Source organism: Borostomias antarcticus (genome assembly GCF_949987555.1).
Source record: "Borostomias antarcticus genome assembly, chromosome: 7".
NCBI classification, from domain to species: domain Eukaryota; kingdom Metazoa; phylum Chordata; class Actinopteri; order Stomiiformes; family Stomiidae; genus Borostomias; species Borostomias antarcticus.
Window position 1 is genome coordinate 25,549,594 of NC_140240.1, and position 21,637 is coordinate 25,571,230.

Sequence of the window (21,637 nt, forward strand, 5' to 3'; positions counted from 1 at the left end):
CAACCAACGTCTTCGAGAGGACAGTCAGACGATCAGCCAGTCAGTCAATAAAGTCAGTTAATCAGCCACTCAGCCAGATAGTCAGTCAGTCAGTCAGTCAGTCAGTCAGTCAGCCAGTCAGTCAGCCAGATAGTCAGACAGTCAGTCAGTCAGTCAGTCAGTCAGTCAGTCAGTCAGTCAGTCAGTCAGTCAGTCAGCCAGCCAGATAGTCAGTCAGTCAGTCAGTCAGTCAGTCAGTCAGTCAGTCAGTCAGTCAGTCAGTCAGTCAAGTCAGTCAGTCAGTCAGTCAGTCAGTCAGTCAGCCAGATAGTCAGTCAGTCAGTCAGTCAGTCAGTCAGTCAGTCAGTCAGTCAGTCAGTCAGTCAGTCAGCCAGATAGTCAGTCAGTCAGTCAGTCAGTCAGTCAGTCAGTCAGTCAGTCAGCCAGCCAGCCAGCCAGCCAGCCAGCCAGCCAGCCAGCAAGCGGTCCACCATGGCCCTCAACATCCCAGGTCTGGTTGTAATGGTGATCTTCTACCTGCTGGTCCTTGGAACGGGAATCTGGGCATCTCGGAAGTCCAAAAGAACGGAGGCTATGAGTGGGGGTGACAGGATGGACGTGGTCCTGCTAGCAGACCGGAAGATCGGCCTGTTTGTGGGGGTCTTCACTATGACCGGTAAGCCTAACAAACCATGGATGTCACTACCTCCACATAGGCCACTGCCACATAGGCATACCTATAGTGACAAAACGCAATAATGTTATGCACCTCTTTCAAACATGTCATACAAATGTTTGTCATCCAAGCCTGTCTACCCCATTGCTAGTACATGTGTGTTTGTGAGTGTGCGTGTGTGTGTGTTTTACTCCTGCAGCTACATGGGTTGGCGGTGGCTTCATGCTGTGTGTAGCAGAGGCGGTGTACAACCCCCGTATGGGTCTGATATGGGCTCTCATGCCTGTCCAGTACTCCATGTCCTTTATAGTCGGTAAGGAAATGACTGCCTCACGTTTATTGTTAACGGTAGATTGTCCTAACAGTAGATTGTCCTAACAGTAGATTGTCCTAACGGTAGATTGTCCTAACAGTAGATTGTCCTAACAGTAGATTGTCTTAACGGTAGATTGTCCTAACGGTAGATTGTCCTAACGGTAGATTGTCCCAATGGCAGATTGTCCTAACAGTAGATTGTCCTAACGGTAGATTGTCCTAACAGTAGATTGTCCTAACGGTAGATTGTCCTAACGGTAGATTGTCTTAACAGTAGATTGTCGTAACGGTAGATTGTCCTAACGGTAGATTGTCCTAATGGCAGATTGTCCTAACGGTAGATTGTCCTAACAGTAGATTGTCCTAACGGTAGATTGTCCTAATGGTAGATTGTCCTAACAGTAGATTGTCCTAACGGTAGATTGTCCTAACGGTAGATTGTCCTAACGGTAGATTGTCCTAACAGTAGATTGTCCTAACGGTAACCTAACCTAATCTCCGGCCTACTTTATCAATCTATTAATGTTCAATCCTCAAGCAAACATGAGTCATGTTTTTTGGGGTCATGGCTTGTACAGTACCACTCTTTGTTTTTAAGGTGGTATGTTCTTCGCTAAGCCCATGAGGGATAAACAGTACCTGACCATGATGGATCCTTTCCACATCAAGTATGGAAAAACTCTGACAGGCGCTCTGGTGCTGCCCGCCCTGCTAATGGACATTCTCTGGGTGACGTGCACACTGCTCAGCTTAGGTAGAAAACGCACACGTACACACACACGCACACACACACAAACACACATACAGTACATGTGTGTGTGTGTGTATATATATATATATATATATATATACAGTATACGTGTGTTTGCGTACCTGCTTGCCTACAGTATGTGTGTGTGTGTGTGTGTGTATATATATATGTGTTTGTATACTGGAATGCTTGCCTGTGTGTGTGTTTGCTTGCTTGCCTGTGCCTGTGTGCGTGTGTGTGCATGCATGTGCCACAGGGTCAACAATGACTGTGATCCTGGACCTGCCCTTCTCCTACTCCATCTGGCTCTCCTCATTAGTGGCCATCATCTACACACTGCTAGGAGGCCTCTATTCTGTCGCCTACACCGACGTAATCCAGCTCATCCTGACGTTTGTCAGCTTGGTCAGTCTCAATAAAGATTTAGAATATCTTCAGCATGAAAAAACAATATTTATAACGCAAAGAGGATCACCGTTACCTGGGATATGAGCATAATTTACCATGTAGCACCCTGTGTGAAATCTGTTACACCTGTACAAACAATGTTGTTTGTACACCTGTACAGACAATGTTTTGTACTTTCTTTCTGATCAAGCCACTTAAGCCCCTCCCTGTCAGACTGCTCTGTCCCTCATGCCTTCCTTTAAAACTCCACAATGTGAGGCCACGTTGGAAGAAGCACTCTTAAGATGTGTTATTTTAGGGATTTTTGTGAGGGAAAATTCCACTCTTTTCCAGCACCTGTCACATTACGCCTGCAAGCGCGTACAGGATGTTCAGTAGCTCGCTAGTTGATTATCTCCGGGGCAAATGCCGTCCCGGTCGTTTCCCGGGAAACAATGTCACATGACGCATGCTCCCCTTCCTCCTCCTCCATCTCTCTGCAGTGGCTTTGTGTCCCCTTCCTGCTCGTAAACCCCGCCTCCAGCAACATCGCTGAAACGGCCCTCAACCACACCCACCAGACCCCCTGGCTGGGCAAACTAGAAGCAGATAAAGCCTGGAGGTGGATTGATGAATTCTTACTGTTGGTAAGCAAAGTGTAACTATTGGTTAAAACCCACCTACTCGTACCCTGGGATTCTTCTCGGCAGCTAACGTGGTGATTTCGGGAGGAAGTGTCTGTAGGTCAGAGGACCTCCTTAAACCTCACAGTTGTTGATGGTGTCTTTTGAACTGTGATTTTTTTATTTTATTTTATATATATTTTTTAAACTTTTACCTGTCATGCTCTTCCTCATCCCGCTTAGAACCTTTCTTCTTCTTCTTCTTCTTCTTCTTCTTCTTCTTCTTCTTCTTCTCCACATCCTCCTCTTCTCTCCGTCCCCAGGGCCTGGGAAGTGTATCGTTTCAGTGTTTTCACCAAAGGACCCTGTCGGCCTCCTCCGCGGCCAACGCCCAGCTCACCTGCTTCGCTGCTGCCGCTTGCATCGCCATCCTAGGGATTCCCCCTGTGCTGGTTGGGGCAGTCGCTGCATCCACTGGTAAGGACTGTCCATGAAGGCCTTGTGAGAGGTGTATAACTGCTTATAAAACCGTGTACTGTGGAAACGCAGTACACACACTGTTTTATAAGCAGTTAATAATGTATAGTAATGTATGGATATATATATATATAGTATATGCATTATGAGAGCACATACAGTATACACATGAAATATTGTTTATGTGTATCACTGAAATGTCACCCAAACACACACACACACACACACACACACACACGCACGCACGCACGCACGCACGCACGCACGCACACACACAGAAATATTGTTGAGGTGTATAACTACCAACATAGCATAGGGTGATGTTTGATGTTTCTTCCTTCTCTGGGTTGATGATTAGTTAGCCATGACAGAGTAATGGTTACAAAGGGTTTCGAATACGTTTTCCTACATTTTACGGAGAAACGGTTCCCTTCGCCAGAAGGGGGAAATTTCTGACCCAGGAATTAGTGTCGCTTTTTGTGTGTGGCTGTAAGCCAGCGCACCAAAGATAGCAAATGTCTGGTTGTCACTCCCTCCCTCCCTCCTTCTCTCCCTTCCTCCCTCCCTTCCTCCAATCGCCAGTAGAAGAAGACAGTCGATGCACTGTGGATATTAGCCATTTAAGTGTACAAATTTGCCTTTAATTTGAAAGGTGGGGGACTACAAACTGTAGCGACCTCTGAGAAAAGGCTTTCATCTTTCCAACGATGTGTTTACTTTGGTGAGTAACGAAACGGATTTGTCCGTAGACTCGGACGAGCAGGCCGAGGAAGCGCATTCATAGGTAAATTGCATTGAGAGTAACAGGGCGTTATCTGTAGAATATTGCCCTGGACCAGGTCTACAGCACACCAAAATCAAGAGGACACCAAAATCAACCCGCCGATCTCCACTGCACAAGTAGAGTAGTGGTGAGAGCATTGGACTCCCACCCTGAAGACTGGGGTTGAAGACCCGGTGGGGATGACGTTATGGGACTATACCCCAAACCTCCACATGTTCATCCTTTCACTCCAACCTTTACCTCTTGCCTTATAGATCAGATCCTGTCCCAACCCCAACCCATATTCTAACCCCAACTCACACTAGGGACTGGAAGAAGGGCCCCAAAACCAACCCGTCGATCTCCACTGCTAGAGTAGTGGTGAGAGAATCGGACTCCCACCCAAGAGACCGGGGTTCCCGTTGGGGATGACTTTATGTTATCATCAGTGTAATTGCTTTAACCACTGACCGCTACCGTTAATGTTATAAAAGCTGCTGCTAGTTGTTGTGAGCCCATGAGCTGACTGGCTATCCCGCTCTTATTGTGCTGGATAAGCATTGGAAGCATTGGAACTGATGTGTCCAGGCGACAAGACCTATCTTAATTTATCAGACATTATTTCATGTCATTTCAATTCACAGCTATTTCAGTGGCATGACTAGCTTCCGTCCTACCAGTCCTGAACAGAAACAAGCCAGCCACGCACATAAACCAGGCTGGACCTGGCCTGGTTCAATTACTAGGGCTTAAATAACAAGGGCTTTAATAACATCTGCTGTGAGAACTCCAAACTCTGCTCACTGTTCTACGTGTTCCCCAGACTGGAACCTGACGTCTTACGGTTCTCCCGCGCCGTACGCACGCGGGGAGATGACCCTGGTCCTGCCGCTCGCCTTGCAGCACCTCGCCCCGCCCTGCGTCTCCATCATCGGCATCGGGGCTATCGCCGCCGCCGTCATGTCGTCCACGGACTCCGGTCTGCTGTCGGCCACAACCATCTTCGCCTCCAGCATCTACAAGAACATCCTCAGGAAACAGGTGAGGAGGAGGAGGAGGATGGGAGGAGGAGGAGAGGGAGGAGGAGGAGGATGGGAAGAGGAGGAGAGGGAGGAGGAGGAGGAGAGGGAGGAGGAGGAGGAAAGGGAGGAGGAGGAGGAGGAGGTGGGGGGTGGAAGGGGGAGAAGGTTACTAGAGTAGAGGCACTACTGTGTACATTCTTGCGTTGACTCTGGAACTCTTTTGTGGGTGGCTGTAAGCCAGCGCACCATAGATCGCATTTGTATGGTTGTCACTCCCTCCCTCCCTCCGTCCCGTTGTTGACCTGCAGTTGTCCCAGAACACTAAAATAAATACACTATGATATCACACAGTATCAAGTTCCTTGGTCGTGTAGTGGATAAAGTGTCTGACTACCATTCGATGTGCAATTGGCCAGGAACCCGCCAGTGGATTCGGCCGGAGGTCCGCTAGCGGATTCGGCCAGAGGTCCGCCAGCTCGTCCATCGGGGACCTGCTGTAGGTCCGCTAGTCTTGTGTTATCTGGGTTTATCCCTTACCTTTGTCCAGAAACAGAAGTTGAACCAATTGCAGCAAAATAGCTAACGTTACAGGAATCATCAGTGTAACTGCTTTATCGACTGACCGCTACCATTAATGTTATGGAAGCTGCTGCTAGTTGTTGTGAGCTCATGAGCTCACTGTCTATCCCGCTCTTATTGTGCTGGATTAGCATTGGAAGCATTGGGACTGATGTGTCCAGGCGACAAGACCTATCTTAATTTATCAGACATTATTTCATGTCATTTCAATTCACAGCTATTTCAGTGGCATGACTAGCTTCCGTCCTACCAGTCCTGAACAGAAACAAGCCAGCCACGCACATAAGCCAGGCTTGACCTGGCCTGGTTCATCTAATTCGATCCTGGATGTCAATAGACTTCTAATGCTTTCTGTATCTCCGTCTGTCCCCTGTAATGTCCCCCCTTCCCCAGGCGTCGGACAGGGAGATGCAGTGGGTTATCCGCATCTCGGTGGTGGTGGTGGGCGTGGTCGGCACGGCCCTCACCTTCCTGGACAACAGCCTCCTGGGCTTCTGGATCCTGGGGGTGGACATATCCTACACCATCATGCTACCGCAGCTCGTCTGCGTCCTCTTCTTTGACGTCTCCAACGGTTACGGAGCCGTCGCCGGCTACGTCGTCGGGGCGTCCCTGAGGATGCTGTCCGGCGAGCCGAGCCTCGGCCTCCCTCCTGTACTACACTTCCCAGGTTGCACTCTGGAGGACGGGGTTTACGTCCAGTATGCCCCGTTCAAGACCATCTGTATGCTCTCGGCCCTGGCGGCCATCTTGATGGTCTCCCACCTGGCGTCGCAGGTGTTCAACAGAGGACTTATTTCAGATAAGTGGGACGTGTTCAAAGTGAAGAAGCAAACGTCCCTAATGCCAACAGTCAACGGTGAGGGGAATGAGGAGAACGAGAACAAGCAAGCGCTGACAGGAAACACACGAGAGGATACTGCACACACAGCTAACTCTGATATGGAGCATGACACAATTAGCTGTCTCTGAGCTGACAATTGATACCAGCCTTTAAGTTTTCTTGTGTCCCCCCATCCTTTATTCCTCTTTACACCCCCCGGGATATGGTGTGTCCTCGGACCGTAAACGCTGACATTTCAGAAGTGCGAGTATTGGAAAAAACTGTAATGGGCCTTCTTTTTGTTGGCTGTAGGCTATTACATCTAGCCACACCCACAGATCCCTAATTAAGCTCACCTGAGCAAGTTTCAGGGTGTGGCCGGCCTCTTTATATATCCTGTTTGACATGAGTCTCTTTTAAACCTGATGAAGGTCTAGTACCGAAACTTTTTTTGTACCAATAAAGAGTTTGCCAGTAAGATCAGTGTTCCACTGTGTTCCAAGGTCAGTGTTCTGACCTTTCTCCACAACAAGTGCGAGTATGACAAAATCAGAGAAACCAGGGATTTTTGAAATGGCCTCTGTCTGTCTGTTCGTGTACGGGAGCCCGACACTGGAGCTACTAGCCACGGTTCATTGCTCCCATTGCCGATACAATGCTTTGTACACACACAAAAAAACGATATGTTGTGTCTCGGTAAAAGTATAGTCCATTCTACTCAGGGGCTCTCCTACTTTCCAAATCCAGAGTGTAGCGCTTCATGAGCATAGGCGGTTTTTTTTTTTTTGGGGGGGGGGCAATTCCCTTGTAATATTAAAGGAGTAGTAAAGGGAAAATGCATGTTTAGCCCTGTTTTAAGGTTACTTATGATCATATACAATGGTTCAGATCAAAACGTTGACAAAACTAGCACTTTCGAGAAAGTCTGATAATTGCTCTACCACCGTTTTGGTCGTACAATGGATGTGGGTGGGCACCGTGAAAAATCATTCAAAAAACATGTTAAACTCTAAATTTCAAAGAAAAGAAACTCACCGAGGTGTTAGTTGGCGTTCTGACATATAATTCGGCATAAAGTAAGATTCAAGTTCATCTGGAAAGGCTTTTTTAAATATTTAGCATAGAACTATTTAGCCGCAGCACATACGTGTGTAAACCTCTGCAAACTAGGTAGCCTAGCAACATAAACAATAACAATAGCTACCGTAAGTAGTTCCACTTCCTGAATCCCCTCTGCGGATTGATCTACACATCTACAACGGTCGCTTCAATTCAATGGATTTCATAAAATGATCAATAAAACCCTACAGGATTCATACTTTGCGGCAAATTTGATGTCAGAACACTAACGGACACCAATTACCCCCTCGGTGAGCTTCTTGTCTTTGAAATCGAGAGTTTAACATGTTTTTGAATGATTTTTCAAGGTGCCCACCCACATCCATTGTATGACTTAAACATGGTAGAGCAATTATCATACTTTCTCAAAAGTGCTAGTTTTTCAATATTTTGATCTGAACCATTGCATATTATGATAAGTAACCTTAAAACAGGGCTAAACATGCATTTCCCCTTTACTACTCCTTTAAGCCTGGACCCCCTTGTGGGCCCCCTGACTGTGGTGAATATTTAAACCTTGCGCATACGTGACAGCTCATTTTGGTCAATGCAGGCAAAATGCATTGTAGATAATAGACTAGTTATATGTAAGGTATAAATGGGTATTTTTCTCTTTCTTTTGATATTACAGAATAGTTTGCATGGTTCTTGTTTAGGTAGTTTGATGATGCTGGATAGATTAGTCTAGTGATAGTGTATGGCTAGGTCATGTACAGTACTGTATGTGTTTGTCATGCCCATAGGTCATTTCATTAGCAGCAAGTTGCTTGTATGCTTGTATACTGTACATGTGTGTCAATAAAAGTCTCAAGGTTCCCCTGCGCATTCCACGCAATCCTCCCAGCCCTGTGCAGCTGAGGTCTCTGCAATCAACGCACCTGCTGCAATAGTCCGGGAGCCATAGCCCGAATTATAGGTAAACCTTGTTTTGTCGGGTGGAGTTTTTTTCTTTGCTGTTTCTTGTAGCTTGGGGGAACCTCTTCAAAATACAAGAGGGTGCTCGGTGATATCCCTTGAGCATTTTCAGATATTAACCCCTTCATGCCTGAAAATGCCAAAATCACACAAAAATAGAGACTTATAATATTCCATGCTGAATATATAAATTAAATGCATCCAATTTACATTCTCTAATGTTTTTTCATACAAGGGGTAATGGGAAATGTATTGCATTCCAAATGATTAGTATTAACCCTTTCAAGCCAGGCCTGTAAAACAACAGGAGGAGTTATTAGCTGCGACGCACAACTCAAGTTTGCATTGTGTTGGTCCATTTATTGATATGGGCAACAAAACATCAGCAACAGGAAAATGTATTTAACTAAATCAAACAAGTGCATCCCCACCCAGTGAGTATGCACCCACACTTATGCACATGTGCATTACAAAAACAGTATGGAAAAAAACATAACTAATGTGTGGTGTAATTATAACAGATCATTCTCTACACACTACACATGTTCCCCCAGAATTCACCTCAGTAGAAAGATATTGGGGGTACCTCTTCAAAATACAGGAGGGTGCTCGGTGATATCCCTTGAGCATTTTCAGATATTAACCCCTTCATGCCCGAAAATGCCAAAATCAACTTATCTAGACGCGTTCTGTCCGAGTGAATTTATTTTTCCGAGGTACTGTAAGGCGACAAAATTATATTATATTTAGATATATTAACAACATGTGACACCCGAAATATGTCCACACTGTAAAGGACATAGGCATAACTGTTTAAATATGTTTTCAATGCATGATTGCTATTACATTTTGATTTTTATATGAATTGTATGTCCCTCACTCTAATCATATTGTGTTTTACAACCAAAATATTTTTAAACAGCATATATTGAGAAACCAGGCCAGGTCAAGCCTGGCTTATGTGTGTTGGCTGGCTTGTTTCTGTGCGGGACTGGTAGGACGGTAATGTCTGATAAATAAAGATGAGTCTTGTCACCTAGACACATCAGTTCCAATGCTTCCAATGCTAATCCAGCACAATAAGACCGGGTCTTCAATCCCAGTCTCCAGGGTGGGAGTCCAATGCTCTCACCACTACTCTACTTGTGCAGTGTAGATCGGCGGGTTGATTTTGGTGTCCTTCTTGATTTTGGTGTGCTGGGACTACTGCCTCTTGTGGTGCCAACAGAGAAATGCAGGCCAACATTGTCCGCAGTAACGGAGGGAGGGAGGGAGGGAGTGATAACCGGACAAACGCTATACTAGGTGCGCTGGCTTACAGCCACGCACAAAAAAGCATCAATACATTAAGATAATTTCTCCATCACCACCTAAAGCTGTGCCAGTCAACAGTCAGTCTAATCACTGAAAATAAACCACAAACCACAGCGACTGGTGCATCACATCCTATACAAAAATTAATTACTATAGGATTTGAAGTGTCCTACTCCTATTGTAATGAGGACTGTCTGTCTATAATGCAGTAGCGTACCATGTGGTCTTGCACAGGGTCTTCTCCAACATTGTTATTACTCCCAATGCATACCACAGAGCCATTATGACAACAATGGCCAAGCACCATGAAGAGAATGACAGGACGATAAAATACACCCCCTTAGGACACAGCACTCAATAGCCTACTCCCCTACTTCACTAATCAGTGTTTAGGCTACTAGCCTACTAGCCTACTAGGCGTATTAGCCCACCGCTCCAGGTCTTGATTTGGTTTGGTCTTGACTTCCGTAAGCTAGAATAATTTTATCTGGCCTACAATGTTAAGTGAATAACGAGCTAGTAAGACCGGTGTCAACAGACCGTAAAGTGGACTGTATTTTCATGAAGACTACAGTAGGGGGCGACGGAGCACTACCAAAATGCTAAACACGGATGAAAATGAAGCGATATGGCAGAATACAAGACGCATTTAAGTCAAAAACAGTCTGAAAGTCGATTTCAGGCTTCCCCTTATGGTGTCAGAATGAAGGCTTTGGATTTGTATGGGTAAGACAGGATTACCCTGGCTTATAGGAGCAATCACCACTGGTAGGGGTACCAATAATTTGCAACACTTGGGACAATTTAATTGTTCCTATCAAAACGTAAACAACTATAATTCCGCACCAAAACGAAGTCCATTAGGCTACGACAACTCGTGCTCAAACACCACAACGCCTTTTATCAAACTGAAATAGCCCTGCCAGTGCCAACCATCTCTGGGCTACTGTATTTAACATAATAACATTGCATTCATAAGCCATTGTTCTGACACCATAAGGGGAAGCTTGTCAACGACATGCAACAACAGGTCCTTATCTCTCACATAGCAGCAAATTCACACACATTGCCAACATGATCAATCTGAAATGCATACGGTTGCGTGTCCACCGAGAAGCTGTATTTTAGGGTCTATAGGGACAAGAAAATAACTTACCTGATATAAAATGGGCACCGCAAACGCGGGCATTTCTGATTATGTCCTCAGTCCAGTCCGTAGGCTATGCTTAGCCACAGGCGACTCCATTTCTGAAAAGGCCGGTTTCCTCTTGAAACGAATAAAGTTTGTCACTAGAGCGCCGATTTGTAGCCTACACCCGTAGACGCAACAGCCAGACATATTGATGGTATATAAAATACTAGTGTTTGCACTAAAATACGGCTCGCTCTGAACTCGTCTGTCTCCACCTGCTTCTGTTTCAAGAATGCCCGCGCATACATAGCTGGGTCTAAAATGAACAAATATACGACCCACGCTCTATATTAACAAATGCTGGGTTTTGAAGCCTCGGCGCTACCAATAAATAACTTATTTAGACGCGTTCTGTCCGAGTAAAATTATTTTTCCGAGGTAGTCTTCTTCTGTGGTGGTGGCGGTGCTTTGAAGCTTCAACCCAGCATTTGTTAAAATAGACCCTTTTGCTTAGGTAAGTGAAGTTTCATGTTTATCTGACACTTGTAGGCTAAATATGAGCACCTCTCCAACTAGGCCGACACCGATTTATTTTGACGGAAAAGTGAATGGACCAGCAAAGGACTGTTGTCTGGTATGAGCGAGTGGAATGCGACAACGGGACTGAGAAGGGCTACATTTCAACCAGACATTCCAGTGAAACCAGGTAGTCAAAATAACTTACCTGATATAAAATGGGCACCGCAAACGCAGGCATTTCTGATGATTTCCTCAGTCCAGTCCGTACGCTTAATAATGGTGATTTCGTCTGTCTTCCTCTGCTACTGTTTCAAGAATGCGCGTGCATACTTGTGCTGACAAGGCTGTAAAAGGGTCTGTAATTAACAAATATGACCCACGCTCGTTACATAACTTCTATAACATCCAGTGACAAAATATGTCATGGTACCTTGGTATGTCCACACCAAGGATTAAACTCACAACCTTCGCGGTGATAGGCAGTGCACATGGAGGTATAATATAAACAGTGCACTATCCATTCAGCCACCGCTGACCTGGGAAATCAGTGGACTCTTTTGGTTTTGATGTTCTGGGACCACTGCCTCTTGTGGTAGCAACAATAGAACTGCAGGTCAACAACAACAAGAAAGAGGAAGGGAGCGACAAATAGGATTCCTACTTCTTGGTGGTTGGCTTACAGCCAACACACAAAAATAGCCCATGGGCCCTGGATGGTATCTCGTGATACGGACATGATTGCAGTATCAAACTGTATGTTGTTATCTCCGCCTTGAGAGAACGTGCTAAAGTAAAAATTTCACTGTGGAGTTAGAATACTACTTCCCACCGACCACCACTGCTCACAGATGTAAAGTATGTTGACACAAATAATAGGAACATATATCTTTATCTACATGATATGTATCAACTTATTATTATTGGTCTAGAAGAGATCAGACCTGAGAGTAACAGACTCTAGCTCCTTCGGTAGGGTGTGTGTGCCTTCAAACCAGTAGGTTGGAGTTCAAGCCCAGGGAAGGGCAACATGTAAATAATGTTGTTTTCTTGTATATTATAGTGATTGTGTGGCTCTGCCACTGTGGAGTTGTTTGACTACCTCAGTGACCTCCTCCAAGGACATTGACGACCCCCCATCATCTTCCGGCTCTGCCTCGATCGTAGAGGGTGGATTAGTCGGGTTCAGGAGTTCCTCAAAGTGCTCCTTCCAACGCTCAACAACCTCCTCAGTTGAGGTCAGCAGTGTCCCCTCCTTGCTGTATACAGCTTGGATGGCCCCCCGCTTTCCCTTCCTGAGGTGTCTGATGGTCTTCCAGAAACACTTTGGTGCCGACCGAAAGTCCTTCTCCATGGTTTCTCCGAACTCCTCCCACACCCGCTGCTTTGCCTTGGTCACGGCCGAAGCCGCAGCCCTCCGGGCCAGTCGATACCCTGCAACTGTTTCTGGGGTCTCCCGGGCTAACATAACCCGGAAGGCCTCCTTCTTCAGTCGGACGGCTTCCCTCACCACCGCTGTCCACCACGGTGTCCGAGGGTTACCGCCCCTTGAGGTACCTATGGCCCTCAGGCCACAGCTCCCAGCCGCAGCTTCAGCAATGGAGGCTTTGAACACCGACCACTCATGCTCGATGTCCCCAACCTCCACAGGGATGCCTGAGAAGCTCCGCCGGAGGTGGCAATTGAAATCTCTCCGGACAGGCTCTTCCTCCAGACGTTCCCAGTTCACCCTCACTACACGCTTGGGTTTTCCAGGTCTGTCCAGAAGTTTCCCCCGCCATCGAAACCAGCTCACCACCAGATGGTGATCAGTGGACAGCTCTGCCCCTCTCTTTACCCGAGTGTCCAAAACGCATGGCCTCAGATCAGATGATACGATAACGAAATCGATCATCGACCTTCGGCCTAAGGTGTTCTGATGCCAGGTGTACTTGTGGGCATCCTTGTGTTCGAACATGGTGTTTGTTATGGACAAACCGTGACTAGCACAGAAGTCCAACAACAAAACACCACTCGGGTTCAGATCGTGGTGGCCATGCCTCCCAATCACGCCCCTCCAAGTTTCTCCATCATTGCCTACGTGTGCATTGAAGTCCCCCAGTAGGACACTGGAGTCCCCTGCAGGAGCCCCCAAAAGGACTCCACTCAGGGTCTGCAGGAAGGCTGAGTACTCTGAACTGCTGTTCGGTGCATAAGCACAAACCACAGTCAGAGTCCCCCCCCCCACAGTCCTAAGGCGCAGGGAGGCGACCCTCTCGTCCACTGGGGTGAACTCCAGCACAGAGGCGCTCAGCTGGGGGCTAGCTAGTATAGCCACACCTGCCTTACGCCTCATACCGTGAGCAACTCCGGAGAAGAACAGGTTCCAACCCCTATCCAGGAGTTTGGTTCCGGCGCCGGTGCTGTGCGTGGAGGTTAGCCCCACCAGGTGTAATTGGTATCGCTCCACCTCCCTCACAAGCTCCGGCTCCTTCCCCCCCAGCGAGGTCACGTTCCATGTCCCCAGAGCCAGCCTTTGCCGCCCGGGTCCGGTCCGTCGGTGTCCCCCGCCTTCACCGCCACCTAGTTGGCAGCGCACCCGACCCCGACAATTCCTCCCGCGGGTGGTGGGTCCACGGGACGATCTCTCAATCACCGTCTTTTAATTTTTGTCCACTTACACATTCAACAACTGCACATACTGATGAAAAGCATTCATTGGCAGAGGTCTGTGCTATCCAAGCACCCTTTCTAGTTTTCTAGTTTTTTCCCCGCAAACAATTACAGGGTCATTTTTTTTATAGGGTGCCATTTGGACTTCATAACTTGGGATAAAAAAAATGTTGAATTACCTACATTTTCATGTTCTATTCTATAAAGGACATATCTAACTTACTGAAAAACATACTGGTCAAGCTACAGTAGTCTTCTTCTGTGGTGGTGGCAGTCTCTTTGAAGCTTCTAAGAGACCGCCACCACCACAGAAGAAGATTACCTCGGAAAGTGAGCAAACTAGCTAGCCTAGCTAACATAAACAATAGCTACCGTAAGTAGTTCCGCTTCCTGAATCCCCTCTGCGGATTGATCTACACATCTACAACGGTCGCGTCAATACAAGTCAATGGATTTCATAAAATGATCAATAAAACCCTACAGAATTTTCCCTTTACTACTCCTTTAAGTTATGGTAATAATATTACGTATAAGGGTCTTGAGCATCCTACCGTGAAACATGTACAGAACATTGTGCATGGCAAACCATGCACTTTACAGCTGCATTTCACTCTTGCACACCGGATCATCTTCAGGATGTAGTCGGAACAAGTTTGACATCTTCTGGTAGGTGGATTGGGATCAGTGCCCTGTTACTGGTGTACTTTTTCCATCCAAATTCCTCTGGGTTCATTGCAGGTGGCAGATTGTTATTGAGATTTCGCCACAGGTACACTTGGAAGTGGGCCCTCTTTACATTTTCAGTGAACGCTTCCTTTGTTGGAGGTACAGTATAGCGGCTAGATTTGGTGAAGACATATATCCTTTCCCGTTCTTTTTTCCCCAGACAAGTAGCCTTGTGTGTGTCATGTCCATGCTCTCCGTTATGCCATAACAGGCTGAGATGAAGGCAGTGGCTCTAAACATACAAACTCCTCTGGGTTCATTGCGGCAGATTGTTATTGAGATTTCAAATGAAGAATAACGTACTCCCGCACACACTTTTTCTCTACTTTTTATTCAGTCAACTTTTCGGTTTCTACCTTCATCAGGACAGATTTCTCAAATTCCTCTGGGTTCATTGCTGGTGGCAGATTGTTATTGAGATTTCAAATGCAATTAACCCAGAGGAATTTGGATGTTTAGACTGGTTAAAAGGCAGAGAAAAAGTGTGCTGGAGTACAGATTTTCCTCAAAGAGCGAAGCAGAGAGAGCACAGGTTTTTCAGGCAGACAGCCAACTTACTCAGTCAACCAACGTCTTCAAGAGGACAGTCAGACGATCAGCCAGTCAGTTAATAAAGTCAGTTAGTCAGCCACTCAGCCAGATAGTCAGCCAGTCAGTCAGCCAGATAGCCAGATAGTCAGTCAGTCAGTCAGCCAGATAGTCAGACAGTCAGTCAGTCAGCCAGATAGTCAGTCAGTCAGTCAGTCAGTCAGTCAGTCAGTCAGTCAGTCAGTCAGTCAGTCAGTCAGTCAGTCAGTCAGATAGTCAGATAGTCAGTCAGCCAGCCAGCCAGCCAGCCAGCAAGCGGTCCACCATGGCCCTCAACATCCCAGGTCTGGTTGTAATGGTGATCTTCTACCTGCTGGTCCTGGGAACGGGAATCTGGGCATCTCGGAAGTCCAAGAGAACGGAGGCTATGAGTGGGGGTGACAGGATGGACGTGGTCCTGCTAGCAGACCGGAAGATCGGCCTGTTTGTGGGGGTCTTCACTATGACCGGTAAGCCTAACAAACCATGGATGTCACTACCTCCACATAGGCCACTGCCACATAGGCATACCTATAGTGACAAAACGCAATAATGTTATGCACCTCTTTCAAACATGTCATACAAATGTTTGTCATCCAAGCCTGTTTACCCCATTGCTAGTACATGTGTGTTTGTGAGTGTGTGCGTGTGTGTGTGTTTTACTCCTGCAGCTACATGGGTTGGCGGTGGCTTCATGCTGGGTGTAGCAGAGGCGGTGTACAACCCCCATATGGGTCTGATATGGGCTCTCATGCCTGTCCAGTTCTCCATGTCTTTGATAGTCGGTAAGGAAATGTCTGCCTCACGTGTATTGTTAACGGTAGATTGTCCTAACAGTAGATTGTCCTAACAGTAGATTGTCCTAACGGTAGATTGTCCTAACAGTAGATTGTCCTAATGGTAGATTGTCCTAACGGTAGATTGTCCTAACGGTAGATTGTCCTAATGGCAGATTGTCCTAACAGTAGATTGTCCTAACGGTAGATTGTCCTAACGGTAGATTGTCCTCACAGTAGATTGTCCTAACGGTAACCTAACCTAATCTCCGGCCTACTTTATCAATCTATTAATGTTCAATCCTCAAGCAAACATGAGTCATTGTTTTTTGGGGTCATGGCTTGTACAGTACCACTCTTTGTTTTTAAGGTGGTATGTTCTTCGCTAAGCCCATGAGGGATAAACAGTACCTGACCATGATGGATCCTTTCCACATCAAGTATGGAAAAACTCTGACAGGCGCTCTGGTGCTGCCCGCCCTGCTAATGGACATTCTCTGGGTGACGTGCGCACTGCTCAGCTTAGGTAGAAAACGCACACGTACACACACACACGCACACAAACACACAAACAGTACATGTGTGTGTGTGTGTGTGTGTATATATATATATATATATATATATATGTGTGTTTGCGTACCTGATTGCCTATGTGTGTGTGTGTGTGTGTGTGTGTGTGTATATATATGTGTTTGTATACTGGAATGCTTGCCTGTGTGTGTGTGTGTGTTTGCTTGCTTGCCTGTGCCTGTGTGCATGCATGTGCCACAGGGTCAACAATGACTGTGATCCTGGACCTGCCCTTCTCCTACTCCATCTGGCTCTCCTCATTAGTGGCCATCGTCTACACACTGCTAGGAGGCCTCTATTCTGTCGCCTACACCGACGTAATCCAGCTCATCCTGACGTTTGTCAGCTTGGTCAGTCTCAATAAAGATTTAGAATATCTTCAGCATGAAGACACACTATTTATGACGCAAAGAGGATCACCGTTACCTGGGATATGAGCATAATTTACCATGTAGCACCCTGTGTGAAATGTTGTTTGTACACCTGTAAAGACAATTTTTTGTACTTTCTTTCTGATCAAGCCACTTAAGCCCCTCCTTGTCGGACTGCTCTGTCCCTCATGCCTTCCTTTAAAGACAAACTCCACAATGTGAGGCCACGTTGGAAGAAGCACTCTTAAGATGTGTTATTTTAGGGATTTCTGTGAGGGAAAATTCCACTCTTTTCCAGCACCTGTCACATTACGCCTGCAAGCGCGTACAGGATGTTCAGTAGCTCGCTAGTTGATTATCTCCGGGGCGAACGCCGTCCCAGGCGTTTCCCGGGAAACAATGTCACATGACGCATGCTCCCCTTCCTCCTCCTCCATCTCTCTGCAGTGGCTTTGTGTCCCCTTCCTGCTCGTAAACCCCGCCTCCAGCAACATCGCTGAAACGGCCCTCAACCACACCCACCAGACCCCCTGGCTGGGCAAACTAGAAGCAGATAAAGCCTGGAGGTGGACTGATGAATTCTTACTGTTGGTAAGCAAAGTGTAACTATTGGTTAAAACCCACCTACTCGTACCCTGGGATTCTTCTCGGCAGCTAACGTGGTGATTTCGGGAGGAAGTATCTGTAGGTCAGAGGACCTCCTTAAACCTCACAGTTGTTGATGGTGTCTTTTGAACTTGTGATTTTTTTATTTTATTTTATATATATTTTTTTTACTTTTACCTGTCATGCTCTTCCTCATCCCGCTTAGAACCTTTCTTCTTCTTCTTCTTCTTCTTCTTCTTCTTCTCCACATCATCCTCTTCTCTCCGTCCCCAGGGCCTGGGAAGTGTATCGTTTCAGTGTTTTTACCAAAGGACCCTGTCGGCCTCCTCCGCGGCCAACGCCCAGCTCACCTGCTTCGCTGCTGCCGCCTGCATCGCCGTCCTGGGGATTCCCCCTGTGCTGGTCGGGGCAGTCGCTGCATCCACTGGTAAGGACTGTCCATGAAGGCCTTGTGAGAGGTGTATAACTGCTTATAAAACCGTGTACTGTGGAAACGCAGTACACACACTGTTTTATAAGCAGTTAATAATGTATAGTAATGTATGGATATATATATATATATATATATATATATATAGTATATGCATTATGAGAGCACATACAGTATACACATGAAATATTGTTGATGTGTATCACTGAAATGTCACCCAAACACACACACACACACATACACACACACACACACACACACACACACACACACACACACACACACACACACATTGATGTTTCTTCCTTCTCTGGGTTGATGATTAGGTAGCCATGACAGAGTAATGGTTACAAAGGGTTTCGAATAAGTTTTCCTACATTTTACGGAGAAACGGTTCCCTTCGCCAGAAGGGGGAAATTTCTGACCCAGGAATTAGTGTCGCTTTTTGTGTGTGGCTGTAAGCCAGCGCACCAAAGATAGCAAATGTCTGGTTGTCACTCCCTCCCTCCCTCCTTCTCTCCCTTCCTCCCTCCCTTCCTCCAATCGCCAGTAGAAGAAGACAGTCGATGCACTGTGGATATTAGCCATTTAAGTGTACAAATTTGCCTTTAATTTGAAAGGTGGGGGACTACAAACTGTAGCGACCTCGGAGAAAAGGCTTTCATCTTTCCAATGATGTGTTTACTTTGGTGAGTAACGAAACGGATTTGTCTGTAGACTCGGACGAGCAGGCCGAGGAAGCGCATTCATAGGTAAATTGCATTGAGAGTAACAGGGCATTATCTGTAGGATATCGCCCTGGACCAGGTCTACAGCACACCAAAATCAAGAGGACACCAAAATCAACCCGCCGATCTCCACTGCACAAGTAGAGTAGTGGTGAGAGCATTGGACTCCCACCCTGAAGACTGGGGTTGAAGACCCGGTGGAGATGACGTTATGGGACTATACCCCAAACCTCCACATGTTCATCCTTTCACTCCAACCTTTACCTCTTGCCTTAAAGATCAGATCCTGTCCCAACCCCAACCCATATTCTAACCCCAACCCACACAAGAGACTGGAAGAAGGGCCCCAAAACCAACCCGCCGATCTCCACTGCTAGAGTAGTGGTGAGAGCATCGGACTCCCACCCAAGAGACCGGGGTGCCCGGTGGGGATGACTTCATGTTATCATCAGTGTAACTGCTTCAACCACTGACCGCTTGTGCTGGATTAGCATTGGAAGCATTGGAACTGATGTGTTCTTAATTTATCAGACATTATTTAATGTCATTTCAATTCACAGCTATTTCAGTGGCATGACGAGCTTCCGTCCTACCAGTCCTGAACAGAAACAAGCCAGCCACGCACATAAACCAGGCTGGACCTGGGCTGGTTCAATTACTAGGGCTTAAATAGCAAGGGCTTTAATAACATCTGCTGTGAGAACTCCAAACTCTGCTCACTGTTCTACGTGTTCCCCAGACTGGAACCTGACGTCTTACGGTTCTCCCGCGCCGTATGCACGCGGGGAGATGACCCTGGTCCTGCCGCTCGCCCTGCAGCACCTCGCCCCGCCCTGCGTCTCCATCATCGGCAACGGGGCTATCGCCGCTGCCGTCATGTCGTCCACGGACTCCGCTCTGCTGTCGGCCACAACCATCTTCTCCTCCAGCATCTACAAGAACATCCTCAGGAAACAGGTGAGGAGGAGGAGGAGGATGGGAGGAGGAGGAGAGGGAGGAGGAGGAGGATGGGAGGAGGAGAGGGAGGAGGAGGAGGAGGAGAGGGAGGAGGAGGAGGAAAGGGAGGAGGAGGGGGTGGGGGGTGGAAGGGGGAGAAGGTTACTAGAGTAGAGGCACTACTGTGTACATCCTTGCGTTGACTCTGGAACTCTTTTGTGGGTGGCTGTAAGCCAGCGCACCATAGATAGCATTTGTCTGGTTGTCGCTCCCTCCCTCCCTCCGTCCCGTTGTTGACCTGCAGTTGTCCCAGAACATTAAAATAAATACACTATGACATCACACAGTATCAAGTTCCTTGGTCGTGTAGTGGATAAAGTGTCTGACTACCATTCGATGTGCAATTGGCCAGGAACCCGCCAGTGGATTCGGCCAGAGGTCCGCCAGCGGATTCGGCCAGAGGTCCGCCAGCTCGTCCATCGGGGACCTGCTGTAGGTCCGCTAGTCTTGTGTTATCTGGGTTTATCCCTTACCTTTGTCCAGAAACAGAAGTTGAACCAATTGCAGCAAAATAGCTAACGTTACAGGAATCATCAGTGTAACTGCTTTATCGACTGACCGCTACCATTAATGTTATGGAAGCTGCTGCTAGTTGTTGTGAGCTCATGAGCTCACTGTCTATCCCGCTCTTATTGTGCTGGATTAGCATTGGAAGCATTGGAGCTGATGTGTCCAGGCGACAAGACCTATCTTAATTTATCAGACATTATTTCATGTCATTTCAATTCACAGCTATTTCAGTGGCATGACTAGCTTCCGTCCTACCAGTCCTGAACAGAAACAAGCCAGCCACGCACATAAGCCAGGCTTGACCTGGCCTGGTTCATCTAATTCGATCCTGGATGTCAATAGACTTCTAATGCTTTCTGTATCTCTGTCTGTCCCCTGTAATGTCCCCCCTTCCCCAGGTGTCAGACAGGGAGATGCAGTGGGTTATCCGCATCTCGGTGGTGGTGGTGGGCGTGGTCGGCACAGCCCTCACCTTCCTGGACAACGGCGTCCTGGTCTTCTGGATCCTTGGGGCGGACATATCCTACACCATCATGCTACCGCAGCTCGTCTGCGTGCTCTTCTTAGACGTCTCCAACGGTTACTGAGCCGTCGCCGGTTACGTCGTCGGGGCGTCCCTGAGGGTGCTGTCCGGCGAGCCGAGCCTCGGCCTCCCTCCTGTCCTACACTTCCCAGGTTGCACTCTGGAGGACGGGGTTTACGTCCAGTATGCCCCGTTCAAGACCATCTGTATGCTCTCGGCCTTGGCGGCCATCTTGTTGGTCTCCCACCTGGCGTCGCAGGTGTTCCACAGAGGACTGATTTCTGATAAGTGGGACGTGTTCAAAGTGAAGAAGCAAACGTCCCTAACGCCAACAGTCAACGGAGAGGGGAATGAGGAGAATGAGAACAAGCAAGCGCTGACAGGAAACACACGAGAGGATACTGCACACACAGCTAACTCTGATATGGAGCATGACACATTGAGCTGTCTCTGAGCTGACAATGAATACCAGTCTTTAAGTTTTCTTGTGCCCCCCCATCCTTTTTTCCTCTTTACACCCCCCGGGATATGGTGTATCCTCGGACTGTAAACGCTGACATTTCACAAGTGCGAGTATTGGAAAAAACTGTAATGGGCTTTCTTTTTGTTGCCTGTAGGCTATTACATCTAGCCACACCCACAGATCCCTAATTAAGCTCACCTGAGCAAGTTTCAGGGTGTGGCCGGCCTCTTTATATATCCCGTTTGACATGAGTCTCTTTTAAACCTGATGAAGGTCTAGTACCGAAACTTTTTTTGTACCAGAAAGAGTTTGCCAGAAAGATCAGTGT

General features: G+C 47.2%; 1 protein-coding gene and 1 pseudogene across 2 annotated transcripts; both read left to right on the forward strand.

Annotated features, from left to right (window-relative positions):
• Positions 1-471: 471 nt before the first annotated feature.
• On the forward strand, positions 472-6,544 carry LOC311311659 (high-affinity choline transporter 1-like; the record flags this gene model as incomplete). The annotated part of the gene is made up of 8 exons (XM_084441407.1): positions 472-655; positions 855-968; positions 1,569-1,724; positions 1,978-2,126; positions 2,612-2,755; positions 3,055-3,208; positions 4,795-5,012; positions 5,966-6,544. The coding sequence occupies 8 exons, from the start codon at positions 472-474 to the stop codon at positions 6,542-6,544; spliced, it is 1,698 nt and encodes a 565-aa protein (XP_084297533.1).
• Positions 6,545-15,622: 9,078 nt separating this feature from the next.
• LOC311311660 (high-affinity choline transporter 1-like) lies at positions 15,623-21,300 on the forward strand (annotated as a pseudogene). Its single transcript has 8 exons — positions 15,623-15,806; positions 16,008-16,121; positions 16,483-16,638; positions 16,884-17,032; positions 17,501-17,644; positions 17,933-18,086; positions 19,557-19,774; positions 20,722-21,300. The product of its transcript is annotated as a high-affinity choline transporter 1-like (transcript).
• The last annotated feature ends 337 nt before the right edge of the window (positions 21,301-21,637 follow it).